General features: G+C 39.9%; 1 protein-coding gene and 1 long non-coding RNA gene across 6 annotated transcripts in view; one reads left to right on the top strand and one right to left on the bottom strand.

Annotated features, from left to right (window-relative positions):
* LOC106504490 (uncharacterized) overlaps nucleotides 1–13,326 on the bottom strand; it is a 754,869-nt gene that overhangs the window by 373,571 nt on the left and 367,972 nt on the right. The window lies entirely within an intron of this gene.
* On the top strand, nucleotides 509–13,258 carry ARRDC4 (arrestin domain containing 4). 2 transcript variants are annotated; one of them, XM_005656327.3, is made up of 8 exons: nucleotides 509–950; nucleotides 4,985–5,051; nucleotides 5,291–5,438; nucleotides 7,366–7,468; nucleotides 8,441–8,697; nucleotides 9,228–9,390; nucleotides 9,966–10,120; nucleotides 10,474–13,258. In XM_005656327.3, exons 1-8 carry the CDS (start codon nucleotides 659–661, stop codon nucleotides 10,528–10,530), a joined length of 1,242 nt encoding a protein of 413 aa, XP_005656384.1. In that variant the 5' UTR covers nucleotides 509–658; the 3' UTR covers nucleotides 10,531–13,258. The 2 variants fall into 2 exon arrangements, with proteins under 2 accessions (XP_005656384.1, XP_020954993.1); XM_021099334.2 differs by lacking the exon at nucleotides 509–950 and adding an exon at nucleotides 2,212–2,367.

The raw sequence follows: 13,326 nt of genomic DNA, 5'->3' as shown, positions 1-13,326 counted from the left end.
TTCCTCTCAAGTATTGCAGATGTCATATTAAACAGAAGCCACTTGCAGCCACAACTTCGCGTTCTCGTGCGAACCTCAGAGACGCCTGCAAACAGGCCAGGAGATGCTAGAAACCCCGCCCCCGTTTGTAACCATAGGAACGACTGACAAACCCCGAGCCGGAGATTCCCGGTTCCGCCCCCTCCCAAACTAATATTGTTTCCCACTACCTGTCCACATGGGCGCACCGCCTCACTATTGGTCACTGTCCCAGGACTGTGCCTTGCTTCAGCCAATAAACGGACTGTGCACGTGCACACTTGCGTATCCTGATTGGTCACCTCTCCTTGATCACGCACTGCCCTCCTGCGCCAGGTCCTGCGCGGGGGCGCCAATGAAATGACTCAGAAGCCATTTACAACCAATCCACACGCCGCGGGGCTCACAGCCGGCCTATGGGCGCGGGCAGGGGGTGGGCTGTCCCTGCCCCTTTCCATTCCCAGCTGGGTTTGTTAAAGCTACAGGCCCTACGGCGCGCCGAGGCTCCACGGGGCACAGCACAGCGGCCACGGGGGCCTTCGGCGTGCGGTTGGCGCCCGTGACATCGGCGCCACTCTGCTCCCGGCCCCAGCTCCCGGCCGCTGCCGACCTCTTTGGCGCGGCCACGTCGCCCGGCAGGATGGGAGGCGAGGCGGGGTCCGCGGCGGCGGTGGTAGGCTCCGAGGGCCGCGTGAAGAGCCTGGGTCTGGTGTTCGAGGACGAGCGCAAGGGTTGCTATTCCAGCGGCGAGAGGGTGGCGGGGCATGTACTGCTGGAGGCAGCCGAGCCAGTGACCCTGCGCGCGCTGCGCTTGGAGGCCCACGGCCGTGCCACCGCCGCCTGGGGCCCGAGCGCCGGCGCAGCGGCCCCGGCAGCAGCCTCCGAGGTTGAGTACTTGAACGTGCGCCTGAGCCTCCGCGAGCCTCCGGCTGGTGAGCATGGCCCGCGGCCCCAAAGAAGGGCTGGCGGGACTGGGCGGGGGCGAGCTGGTGGATGCCCACCAGCTAGGTGGGCGGAGAGGGAGAGCTTCCGGAGATGGGGTCCGCCCACATGGTTGCCAGAGCTTCATTTTGGTCGCCTTGACCGGCGGGCAACAATGCCTGCGTCCCACACTTCATAGCACCAGGGAGGTTATGCCCACCTCTACCTGGCAACCCGCCCCTGGCTCGCTGGGGTCTGACCGGCACCTGGTCCCTAGTCAGGGACCGTCTTGGACAGCTCTTAGAGTGAGCCGTTGCCATGGGAACCTATGATGAGCAGTTTGAAATGAAGGATCTGGGAGTCTAAGTCGTGTCCCTCTGGCCTAAAGAATGGAGGGGAGATCAGAGTCAACGGGTTTCATTCTGGGATGCCCAGTGTTTTTATGGGCCTTCCCTTCTCCCCATCCTGGACCTAGAGGCTTGTTCTTGGTTCATGATGAGTTAGCAAAACCTCAGTCTTGGAAGGAGGGAAGTAGTTCCTGAGCAGTAGGAATTCAAGGGAAGTGACTTGACCATCATACTTGGTTTCCCTCTTTGGAGTTCTGCCTCTATCTTACATTCTTTAAATTTATTCTTCGTTTCTTTTTGTTTACTTTGCATCATCTTCCTTCCTCCAGTACTGTCACCCTCATAGACCTTTAGTGACCATAGGATCTGGGCACTGTAAGAGTTTCTGGAGGAATGATGACCCTTTTTTTTTTTATATACTCTTGTGAAGCCCGGTTAATGATACAGGTTTTTCTGTAAGTATCCATGTGGAAACTCACCACATGGGTATTCCATCAATATTAGATGCAAAAATCAATTCCGTTAATCATGAATTACTAGTAACAATAAGTATTAGTCTTCTTTAGGGTGGTAGAAGCTACTTTAAACTATTTTACCTTTCCATCTTACCAGCTTCAGCAGTTATCTGTAAAATTAAATATAATAGTATAGACTCTCTACCTGCAAAGAGTAAAATGCAGTGTATCAGTGTTTAACCTTTGCTCTGACTTATATAAAATCAGTAGTATATACAGTTTTGCCATGTCCTACTGTAAAGGAGTGGACCGTTAATAGTTAAATCTTCAAGGTATGTGGGAATCAAGTGATCCCAAAAATTTTAATGAGGAAAATGTATATGAACCAAAGGCCTCTTTTGGATAAACAAGTGCAGTGTTAGGTGAGAGCTCTTACTTGCCTTATGCCCTTTGATCAATGTGGTTTCCAGAATCAAGCCCCCCCCCCCCCCAAGATGTAACAGACCTCATGGATTTTCAAGATGGCTGACTGGAGTCAAGGGCAATGAAGAGGAAAGTAAATTGGTTTTTGTCCAGGACTTTGGACTTTCTGTATCTCTGTGCCCATAACTACTGAGTAAATAGACGTAAGTTAATAGTAGTTGGACCTGGGGTTAGCAATTTTTTTTTTTTTTTTGCTAAAATATGGGCTATCAAATAGTGTTTTGAATTGCAAGTAAGATTATGTTTTGTCATTCTGATGGAATAGAATGGTGAACGCTAGACAACCTGAAAATCTTGTTTTAGAATGTATTGTAACAGTTGACAAAAAAGTAAAATTATGGTCTGTTTTAATTGATTTCATTGAGAAAGAAATAATCACTCCTGACATGTTACTTGGAAGAGGTTAGCAACGTTACATGGTTGTAGATTCTTAGGTACATTTAATTCTAAAACCTAGTTGAGTTTCAGTCACCTCCAGAAATTGGTAGTAGTAGTAGAGTTCCTATTCCTTTTTGAGTCCCAGTCTCTGCCTCTGTGATGGTCATGGCTTCAGCATTTCTTGAGTGCCCTAAATTACAAATCTGGGCTGAAGGACCATTAGCAAATGAAACATCTTATGACATTGTAGTTCTCATTGCACAGGACGAAAGTAATAAACCATGAGAGCAGAAGCAGAAATTGGGACATGTTTCAGCTTGTGGACATTTTAAATTAATAAACAAGAGAATAAAAGATGGCAGAGATTTAATTCCAAATACTGTAACCCATGTTTATCAACTTTCTCAAAAATATTCTCCTGTTTATGTTTGGAGGTGGTTGAAAATCTCATTTTAAATGTTCCATTTCCTGTGTTGATTTGTATTTTTCTCTGAAGAGGGAATTTCATCTCTCTCATCCTTTTCCAGTGTCCTGTGCAACTCTCTCTTCTCCAGGCTTGCCTGCCATTGCCCTGCCTCATGTTGTTGCCTTCACCTAAACCCCTTCTCACCCGTCTCTTTGCCAACCTTTATAACAACTACAGAGGTGGTCCTGAAGATGCCACCCGCTGTCCCACTATGGACTCTAACATGCTGTTTTCATTATTTCTGTACAAGTGTATTCAGCTTCCTTTCCTCCCAAGGTCTCTTTGGAGACTGAAGTTATTTACCTTTTAAACCACTTGCTTTGTGCCTGACATTTAAGCATTGTAAATTTTCGACATGAATGAAATCCACATTTTTAAACATTATAAGCACTTTAATTTTCATATTCAGTAGTCTACGATTGCAAATTAGAACTTTAGCCCAGCTCTCTGAGAAGTGTTGGGACTCTCTGAGCCTATTACTTGATAGCTGTAAAGGAAAGAAGCTTCCCTGCCTTCTGTTCTGTGGCATATAGGGCAGCTCTGGACACACCTGTGCCCTGGGACTCACTCTGTCACTGACATTTAACGTGTTCTCACGTCCCTGTGACTTAGTCCCTTTGCCTCCAAGTCATCCATCTGTGCAATATTTCTGTTCGAATGAACTTAAGTGGCAAATACTTCTAAGGTTTTGTTTTTTGTTTTTTTCCCCTAATATATTACACACTGAAAATTGGAGCTAGATTCAGGCGACTTAATGGGCCAGTAATGCACTCCTGTTTTCTAAACATACAAGGTCGAAATGTTAACTGAATTGGTGAAGTTCTTAGAACTCCAGTATTTAAGTGAGCAATTACCCCATTTCACTAGTGATTTCTGGCCTTTAAACAATTTTTTTAATGAATGGTTACAGTAGAAATCTCCTCTTTTAGTATCAACTGATGAGGCAGATCTCAGAGAACTTCTCAGTGTGCTGCACTTTCATCTTAATCATTCCACTCTTGATGAAATAACTTAATTCTGTACTTGAGTCTATACACGTAAAATGAAGAGGATTACCTTAAGTATCTCTGGAGAGCCACCCAACCAACACTGACAACCTTGGAGTTGTATGAGCCTCTGCACTCATCAGCGCCCCAGCAGTGCCACTGGCTTTGCATGCATGGTCCAACCACACCCTGCCTCCTGACTTCTTGCAGTCAGAGATAAGCCTCTGCATGGAAAAAAAAAAAAAAAAAAAAAATGGGGCTGGCTGACCCCAGAGCAGGAGGAAGGGGTTGTGTCCCTGCTTGGCAAAGCCCACTCAATACCCCAAGTTAATGTTCCCAAATAATCAGTAGAGCCTGAGTATAAATACATGACTCCTGCTTAATAAATGTCCTGTTGGTTTGGCTATTTAGTATCATACTCTACAATATTCCAAGTAAATTTTTTGCTTCCTTTTCAATCTCTGCCACAAAGATACAAAGACTGATTTTTGTGGTAGACACAGAATTACTCTATTTTTTTCTAAATTAGTTTTAGGTCCCATTTAATTTTGGTACCTCATGTTAGTATAAGAGTACACTAACATTAGTATACTTATGCTAGTGTACAAATGGGGCGAACAGGTGTTTATGTACATACAGGTACATGTGTGTATATGGCTATGTACACATATATTTATGGGAGCTCTGATACTCTATGGTAATTGTGTATAATTGGGCTATTTGAAGATAAAAACTATATATATGGTTTGAAATTGATTAAACTTAGTAAAAGTTGATTCAAAATTTAATTCTCTAAATCTCAGTTTAATGTACTTTTTGAAGTATACTCAGTGTTTTAGCTAGGAAAATCTTTAAAAAAACCTTTCACTTAGATTGTTGAAAATCCTCCTTGATCTAATACGAACCTAAGTTAAATGTATTCTTTTTTAGGTGAAGGCATCCTCTTACTGCAGCCTGGAAAACATGAATTTCCATTTAGCTTTCAGCTTCCATCTGAGTAAGTGAAACTATATACCTTTGGGGATTTCCTTTCCCTTCTACCCAATTTATGGGCACTGGGTACCTTCTGACACTCCCTCCAGTGTGCATGTTGAGTCTGAATAGCCCTTGAGTAGAAGTAACACCACTTCCCCCCCCTTTTTTTTTTTAAACAAAATCAGCACTTTTTAAGGGCTTTTCTCAGCTTTGTTAAATTGAAAAATAAGCTTAAAGAGTAACCTCTTTTGTTTATTTCAGACCTTTGGTAACCTCATTCACCGGGAAATATGGAAGTATTCAGTACTGTGTGCGAGCGATTTTGGAACGACCCCGGGTACCTGATCAGAGTGTTAAGCGGGAACTCCAGGTCATAAGTCACATCGATGTCAACACACCAGCGTTGTTAGTAAGTTCTTCTTTCCTCTCTTCCTCCTTCCCTCCTGTCCTCCTTCCTTTTAGCTGTGGTCCCTTCATTTAGCAAGTCTGGTGGTAGCCTATCCTGTCACTTTCTGATGTAATCCTGTAACCCATAGGCATTTACTATAAATATGTGATTCTAAGTTGGGCAAATTACAAATTGTGTGTGTTAATAGTATTGATTGTGTCCCTGTTGTTCAGGGCTTCTTTTGCCAAGAAGTTACATGGGCTTGAAATGCATTAATAAGGCTTAATAATAATAATGCACACACACAGAGTAGTCTCTTTGACCAGAGCAGCCACATTCGCAGGGCTGTGGTATTCTAAACTCTTCCCTAATAGCAGGTTGAGGAACAGTAATTACAGAAGAGTATTAATCACACTCAGCCTGTTATTGAGGCTCAGGCCATTATGCTGTGTCTCCTTGCATTTTGCATGTCATTTTCTAACATTAAGTAAGTGCATGCAGCTGCTCTGGAGATCCTTTCACTTATCATTTCCTTATGACAGATTTGGCCACATTAAAGCATTGAACTTCTAATAATCACCAGAAATACTGTAGGCTGATAAGAAAGATTAGGCTATAAGTAACAACAGAATAGGCAAGATGGGAGCTAATGAGCTAGATTCTTTTATCTAAACCCATATTATCAAAATAATATAAAATTATACCTTGTACTTTCATGATAGCTACTAGGACCTAATGGTTCTTCATTTAAATATCAATGAATGATTTTTTTTTTTACTTCATAATTTAAACTTTCCATTATGATACTGATGTTACAGAGATGTATTTTTAGTATTGGGGGTTTCTCTTTCTAGCTAGTGTTTTTAAAGATTAAAAAAAAAAAACAGGAGTTAAAAGTTGTTTAGCTCTATCTTCACACAAAATGAAATAGAATTTACTCTAATGTTCACCTTTATATTACGAAAATATAACACATACGCCCTGGCCGCACAATGTCTTATGGCCGGAATCATACAATAGCTAGCATCCATCTGACTCAGCTTGTAGCTATGACTTACCACCTGCTCAATACCTATTTTGAAAATAGATGATGCTAATACCTGTCTTCTGTTTTTAAAACCTACTTAGAATTAGGTGGTTAACTAATTCTAAACCCTTTATGGGGCCATTTTGGCAAATAATTTATTTTATTTCTTGGCAAAAAGAGGTACTATTTATCCTTGACTATTCTTTTATGATGAAAAAATAGATTGCATCTTTGGGTTTTACAGTGAGCTTCTGGCTTGTTCACCTTGTAAATAATGTTTTAAACCTTGTTGTGTTACTCTCAATACTGTAGAATAGAAAGTGGGGTGGTGAGTTCAGTAATCTTTTAGATCCATTGCCCTGGGTGTGTTATTGCACTGCCATTGCACAAAACCCCCAAATCATTTTAAATTAAGGACACTTGAAATTTCTACCTAATAGTGCATTTTGAAGTAAGTACAAAAGACTCTTTGCTTATTATACATTTTAAATGCCAGGACAAATAGAATAATCTGATTATGGATTTTTATACCATTTTTCCTTTTCCTGATCTTCACATAAAGTCTTAAAAAAAAAGTAGTTCTGTCATATTTATAGGTACTACTATAGTTTTTTTTTTTTTTTTTGGAAGGATGGTATATCATTTCCTGGAAATACAATGAAAATATAGGATAAAATAGGATGATATCACCCTAATTTGAATCTGAAAATTCACCTTAGTTTTTGTGAAAAGGGAATGATTTTTTAATGCTTTGTCTTTCAATAAATATTTTGCTTATGTTATGGGAGGATAAGAAAGTTTGATCTGTTTTTTGGAAGACATTTCTTTACAACTATTTAATGAAGAATGATATAATTTTAAGTTCTGTGATTGTTACAGACTGGTTTAATTAAAGTAATTTATTTATTTGAACTTTTCAAGACCCCTGTATTGAAAACTCAAGAGAAAATGGTTGGCTGTTGGTTTTTCACTTCTGGTCCAGTCTCGTTGAGTGCCAAAATCGAAAGAAAGGGCTACTGTAATGGTAAGCAAACAGTTTAAAAGTCCAGATGCAAGATTCATTCTTTTTTATTAGCTAATTGTAAGTGATTTTTAATTGTGTGTTTTGTAATTTATAAAGTACATACTGCTTTAAAACATGAGTAATAAAATTTTCTGGTTCTACTATAAATAAGAGATATTTAAATATTTGTAACTGGATGAATAGATCCCAAATAATCCTGGTATTTCTAACTTCAGTCCTGTTACCTTTGCAACAAAGACTAAAACCGGAAGAGTGGGAGAATGCCGGCATTTTATTCTATGTCGCAAAAGAATGTCCTGAACAGTGTTGCTCAGAAGAGAGCTATTGTAGTACGAAAATAGTGCTAGGCATTCTGAGTCCATGCTGGGAATACAGATATATGGGCAGGGCTAGAATGTAGAACATTAACACGCTTATAGTCAGATTGATAGTAGAACACCCATCTGTGAAGGGCCTAATTCATGCAGTGGATATGGCCCCTGTTTTGGGGTTCTGGCTTGTTGACAGTGACGATGGGATGGGATGGATGATGGTGGATGTAAAATGTTGCTACTCCATCCCTTGCTTTATTTGTGCCTTGGCGTTGATTTCTGAAATGTGAAGCTTTGTTCTCCTTGTTGCACAGATTGTAATTTGTTGGGTAGGAATGTGTTGTCCTTAACATACTACTGAATCATTTGTTTGTATGTGTTCTTGTAATTCTTATAGATTCTGGCCATTTATAGAGCTCTAGAATTAGTAGCCTAATATTGCTACATGAGAACAGCGAGCAATGCAATCCTTAGAAAACATCTTCCACAACTGCAGAAAGTTTCGTTTCTCTGACTCAGATTTGCAATGTACATTTTCCATGAGGGTTATGAGTTTGTTAAACTGATGTTGCCACATGTCAGCATTGGTGATGGCTCTGTTCTACTGTGGTGAGAACTTTCCAAAGAGTCTCTGAAGGTGTTTCTGTTTTGTATTTTTTAGGAGAAGCTATTCCAATCTATGCAGAAATAGAGAATTGTTCCTCCCGTCTGATTGTTCCCAAAGCTGCCATTTTCCAGACCCAGACTTACTTGGCCAGTGGGAAAACAAAGACTGTGCGGCACATGGTGGCCAATGTGCGCGGGAACCACATCGCATCCGGGAGCACTGACACCTGGAACGGGAAGACCCTCAAGATCCCACCTGTGACACCGTCCATCCTGGACTGCTGCATCATCCGTGTGGACTACTCCTTAGCTGTGAGCACACACTTTGTTAAACTAAAGAGAGTGGTGCTACATTACTGTGAACACACATCTCTAGTACCCGGAAAAATGTCAGTTTTTGTCAGCATTACAACCCCTTATGGAATATATAAAGATTCACCTTCATTTTATAATCAAAAACTGTCCTCCTGAGGGTTTTAATGAAATAACATGGAACAGTGAAGGTGCAGTAAGGGATGCTTGTTATTTTGAAGGCATGCAGTTAATATTCTTTGCTTTTGTGTAAGCCATGCTTGTTTACAATGAAGTGTGTTAAGGCCACAGTCCCCCACCACAGAGCGCTCATTGATTTTGTGGGCCCCTCATTTGGTTTGTTCTTCATTTTACTCAGTCAGGACAGTTTACAATTGCTGGGTGTGGTAGCAGACAACAAAAGCTTTTGTTTCTAATGAAAAAATAATCAGGCTATTTACTATGAGATTTAACTTATATTTCTTCCTTTCTCTCTTTTTCTTTCTCCTTTTTTTTTTTTTTTTTGTTGTTGTTGTTTTTCGGGATATTAGGTGTATATTCACATTCCTGGTGCTAAAAAATTGATGCTTGAACTGCCCTTAGTGATTGGCACGGTTCCATATAATGGTTTTGGCAGCAGAAACTCCAGCATTGCCAGCCAGTTCATTATGGATATGAGCTGGTTGACACTGACTCTGCCAGAACAGCCTGAAGGTAAAATGTTTTGAGGTTCTTTGAGAATGAAGTTTTACACATAGAGTACCTAAGAACATGATGCATAAGCTAGTAGTGCTTGAGTGGTAATTATGCCCGACACTACAGCTATCCTCACTCTTCTTGTTATTACTATGAGTCCTAAAACATTATTCCTGGAAGGGACTTTGAGAGTTTAGCTCATCCAGGACACAAAGCTGCCCATGGCAGATCCAGAAATACAGTCTACATCTTCTGATTCTGATTTATAATAGTAAAATAATGAAAAATAATCAGAATAAGAGTTTGGCTTATTATGCATGTGTTTTCTGAAGCCACATTTCAATGGCTTTTCTATCTGTAATATACATCTTAAAAAGAGTAGAATATAATGTGTCAGTAGTACTTCAGTAAAAGCAGAATCATTGAATGTTTTTTTGTTGTAATAGGCACAAAAACTCCCTAACTTGAGGGAAAAATACCACTGTTTTATCTTCAAATGAAGTTAAATTTCTTGTTCTTATAAGAGTTCAGAAAAGACTAATGGAATGCATTTTTGCCTAGATTTCTTATACCCAACTCTGTTTTTGTTTCAGCTCCACCAAATTATGCAGACGTGGTGTCAGAGGAAGAATTCTCTAGACATGTTCCTCCTTACCCTCAACCCCCTAACTGCGAGGGGGACTCATGCTGCCCTATGTTTGCCTGCATTCAGGAATTCCGGTTTCAGCCTCCACCTCTTTATTCAGAGGTAAACTTAGCAAAAGAAAGTTAGACTTGGGCTGTTTGTAAATAATCCTTTGTGTCTGTTGTTGATTCCCAATTAGTAGAGGATACATGAAAACATTTTATTCTGTAGTGATGATACCGTATCACTGATCCAGCTACTGCATTTTGCAGTATTTTTTTTGTAATCTATAGCATGCATGTAGAGTGTCATGGATTGCCTTTAAGGCCATGGAATACAGAAAACCTAAGTGGTCTACTGAGACTTCCTAAGAATAGGCTCTAGGCAGTTTGGCTTATGACCATCATATATTTAGAAATATGTATATGATGTTAATGAATGCTGCAATAGTAATCTTGGTCTGCCCGTTCCTGCAGGTTGATCCACATCCTAGTGACATAGAAGAAACCCAGCCTGTTTCCTTCATCCTCTGAACATAGTTCAGAAATCACTGTGTTCCTCATCAAATTAGAACATTGGTTCTTTCCCCCTGCCTTTTTGGGGAAGAAGGAAGATTAGCTTCAGAACATAAATGAACATCAAAACTGAAGGTGATGGAAATTAGAGAATGCGTGAACTTTCCAGTGGGCCAACAGGATTGTTGCACAAGTTTGTGGTGTGGTCTTGTTTTTCCCTTTGAACAAAGGGATGAAGATCTAGAAAGTCACAGAATGTAATGGTGGAAGTCCTGGTGGGATAGAGTAAGTGGAGGGGTGCCTGTGCTGACCCGAGAAGGGTGTCTACGAATAGTGGTGACACTGTGCGAGCATATCTTCATAAAGGTTTCTCGAAGTGGAACGGAAGTATCCTAGGCTTTAAGGCAGTATGTACTTGTGGGGAGGAGACTTGTTGTTGGAGAATGTAGCAGCACAAGGGTGTATGTGAATCAGAAAGTGGCCCACTCTCCATATGAAGTGAGACCTCTGGCGTCAGGGTCTTTTTGATTTCTTATCTTATTCTGTAGGACTGAAGTCCTTAAAAGAGTCCTTTACTAATAAGATCATGGTCTTATCAGGTCCTATTGAAGTGATACAGTTTTCACTCTTTTAATGGTAGTTTAAAATATTGTTTATAAATTGGCTATACAGTATTATGAAACCAAGAAAGAGTTTCCTTGAAAGACTTGTCAGTTGAAAGGGAAAGATGAATTTCGGTATGAAAGCATACTTTGTTGAAGGTTGCACTTTTTACTCCCTTTAAGTACTTTAGCAGGGTACATGTTTGATTTTCCTTATGTCTTATTTACCTAGGAGAATATTAGAAAAGAAGGATTTTAGAAAAAATAGCTTACATCCTTAGGATGACTTGATAACTGCACAGGGGAAGGAAAAAAAAAAAATAAAGAGGCCTTTTCTTACCTACCTCTAGTGGGGTTATCAGATCAGATACGTTTTAAAACCCCAGGCCTGAGAAGTTCTCTTTGGAGCTCCTGCTAATTTGCAGCAGCAGTCTCATCTTTCCTCTCCCTGGACCCAAAACTGGACCAAGGGTGAAATGTACAAGGTTGGCATTCAGTGAAAGTTAGTATAGTATACCAAAGTGTCTTTCAAAATAAATCCAAAATCAAGAAGATAGAAATTCCGTTTTTTTTTTTTAAGTCATAAACTTAATTTCTGTTAAGACACATGAGTCCATTGATGAGCAGTCAATGTGTTGTACATTGTTATTCCAGTTCTTTAGTAATTCTGTTTAAACTGTGATTTTCTTTATTGTTTTGGTGCAATATTTTATTATCATTTAACCTCAGGATATTCAGACCAACAAGATTGTGTTGCTGCTAAAAGTCTGAGCAGTGTTTTTACCGTCCCCCTCTCCCCTAGTCACGGCCACATGTTCACTTGTTTTTCCTTAAATTTGTTGGTTTTGTGAGCTGAGCGCATTTCTAGACACTAAGTGGAAGGGAGGTAGAGAATCCTGCAAGAGTGATTTGGGCCCGATTTTGGACCAGCCCAGTGTTTTGATTTTTTCCATGTCCTAAGGGTTTGATCTAGAAACCCTGGTGCTTCCCATGCGGAATACTGTGCTTCATTCGACCAGTTAGCTTTTCTTTGGGTCAGTATATTCAGTTAGAAATAGAAAAGTTCTAAGGTTAAATTTATATTTAAAAATTAGTTGGCCATTCAATCAGGGATTTTTATACAAACGTTAGATAAATGTATGCTTTTCACCCTTCTGGACGTACCTCCCTCCCCTGTTATCATGTAAGGATCATAAGCAGTTCTTTTCACGGTAACCACTGTTGAAAATCACAGTGCAAACCCTTTTACCAATAATTGTGGTACTGAAATTGTCACAAAACTTTATTCCCTGCTTTGGTTTTTAGTGATATTTTTATTTTGTTTAGTTTTTAGCTGTGTGTATTTAAGTGCTGTTAAAATACTTTTTTGGCTTTTTTTTTTAAACTTTAAAAAATCATCATCAGCTATTTCTTGACTAATAGGTTGTAGTTTACATGTTTTGTCAAGACATTGTTCCGCTCCATAATACCAAAACAAGGTGAAAGAAGCAAAACAAAACAGTGTGGAGGAAGAGAAAGTTTAATTATCTGGCTCCGTGGAGAAAAGCAACTGCCTAATGGAATCCTTCACTAGGATTGTTTTGTCCCTTTTATTAAAGGAATCATTAAGTGTGCCCACCAAATTGAAGCTGATTTTGTAGCACTTAAGCGATAGCTAAAAGGTATGATTTGCCTTATTGAATTGATATTGGTATATCTGACCTTAAGCAGTAGGTTGAAACTGCATACCTTTTTATAATCAAGAAATTTGGTGAATGTAGAGGATGTGACAGTGGAACAGAGAATACTTGGGAATGAAGGTAAAAATTTAGCTGCTGTTATTTGCTTGTTTATTCTCCTCTTGTTTAGTTCACAAAGAAACCGTGGCCTTAGAATTTTCTTTTTGATGCAAAAATTTTGAAATTGAGAATGTGCATCTTTTGGCACACAAAATCCTTCCATGGGCAGAACTTTCATGTTTTTGTTTTGCACAATAAGAAACTCAATAGGCAGGGGTTATGTTTTTGATAAGTTAACTATGAAAGCTTTTTATTTTTATTATAAAATGTAACAATTTAACCCACAGGAAAAAAAAATAAAGATTGTATTTTGTACTCTTGTCTGAACCCCATGGGTTCTTTTTGTTAATAAAATGATTACACTGATGCTTTGAGTTGCTAGTTTTGCTTTTGTTTTGTTTTTGTAAGACTACTAGGACAAAATTGTTACAGAC

The sequence above is a fragment of the Sus scrofa genome, chromosome 7 (genome assembly GCF_054392235.1).
Source record: "Sus scrofa isolate SSC_HxYL_T2T_F1_AM1 chromosome 7, Sscrofa_HxYL_maternal_Yorkshire_Landrace_v2.0, whole genome shotgun sequence".
NCBI classification, from domain to species: Eukaryota; Metazoa; Chordata; class Mammalia; order Artiodactyla; family Suidae; genus Sus; species Sus scrofa.
Note: the sequence above shows the minus strand (reverse complement) of the source record. Positions and strands in the feature narration are given on the sequence as shown.

Excerpts from the sequence above, each read along its gene's own strand:
- ARRDC4 (XM_005656327.3), top strand. The coding sequence starts at position 659 with ATGGGAGGCGAGGCGGGGTCCGCGGCGGCGGTGGTAGGCTCCGAGGGC. Across the intron at positions 5,439-7,365 it reads TCAACACACCAGCGTTGTTA|ACCCCTGTATTGAAAACTCA; the intron begins GTAAGTTCTTCT and ends GAACTTTTCAAG. Across the intron at positions 9,391-9,965 it reads TCTGCCAGAACAGCCTGAAG|CTCCACCAAATTATGCAGAC; the intron begins GTAAAATGTTTT and ends TTTTTGTTTCAG.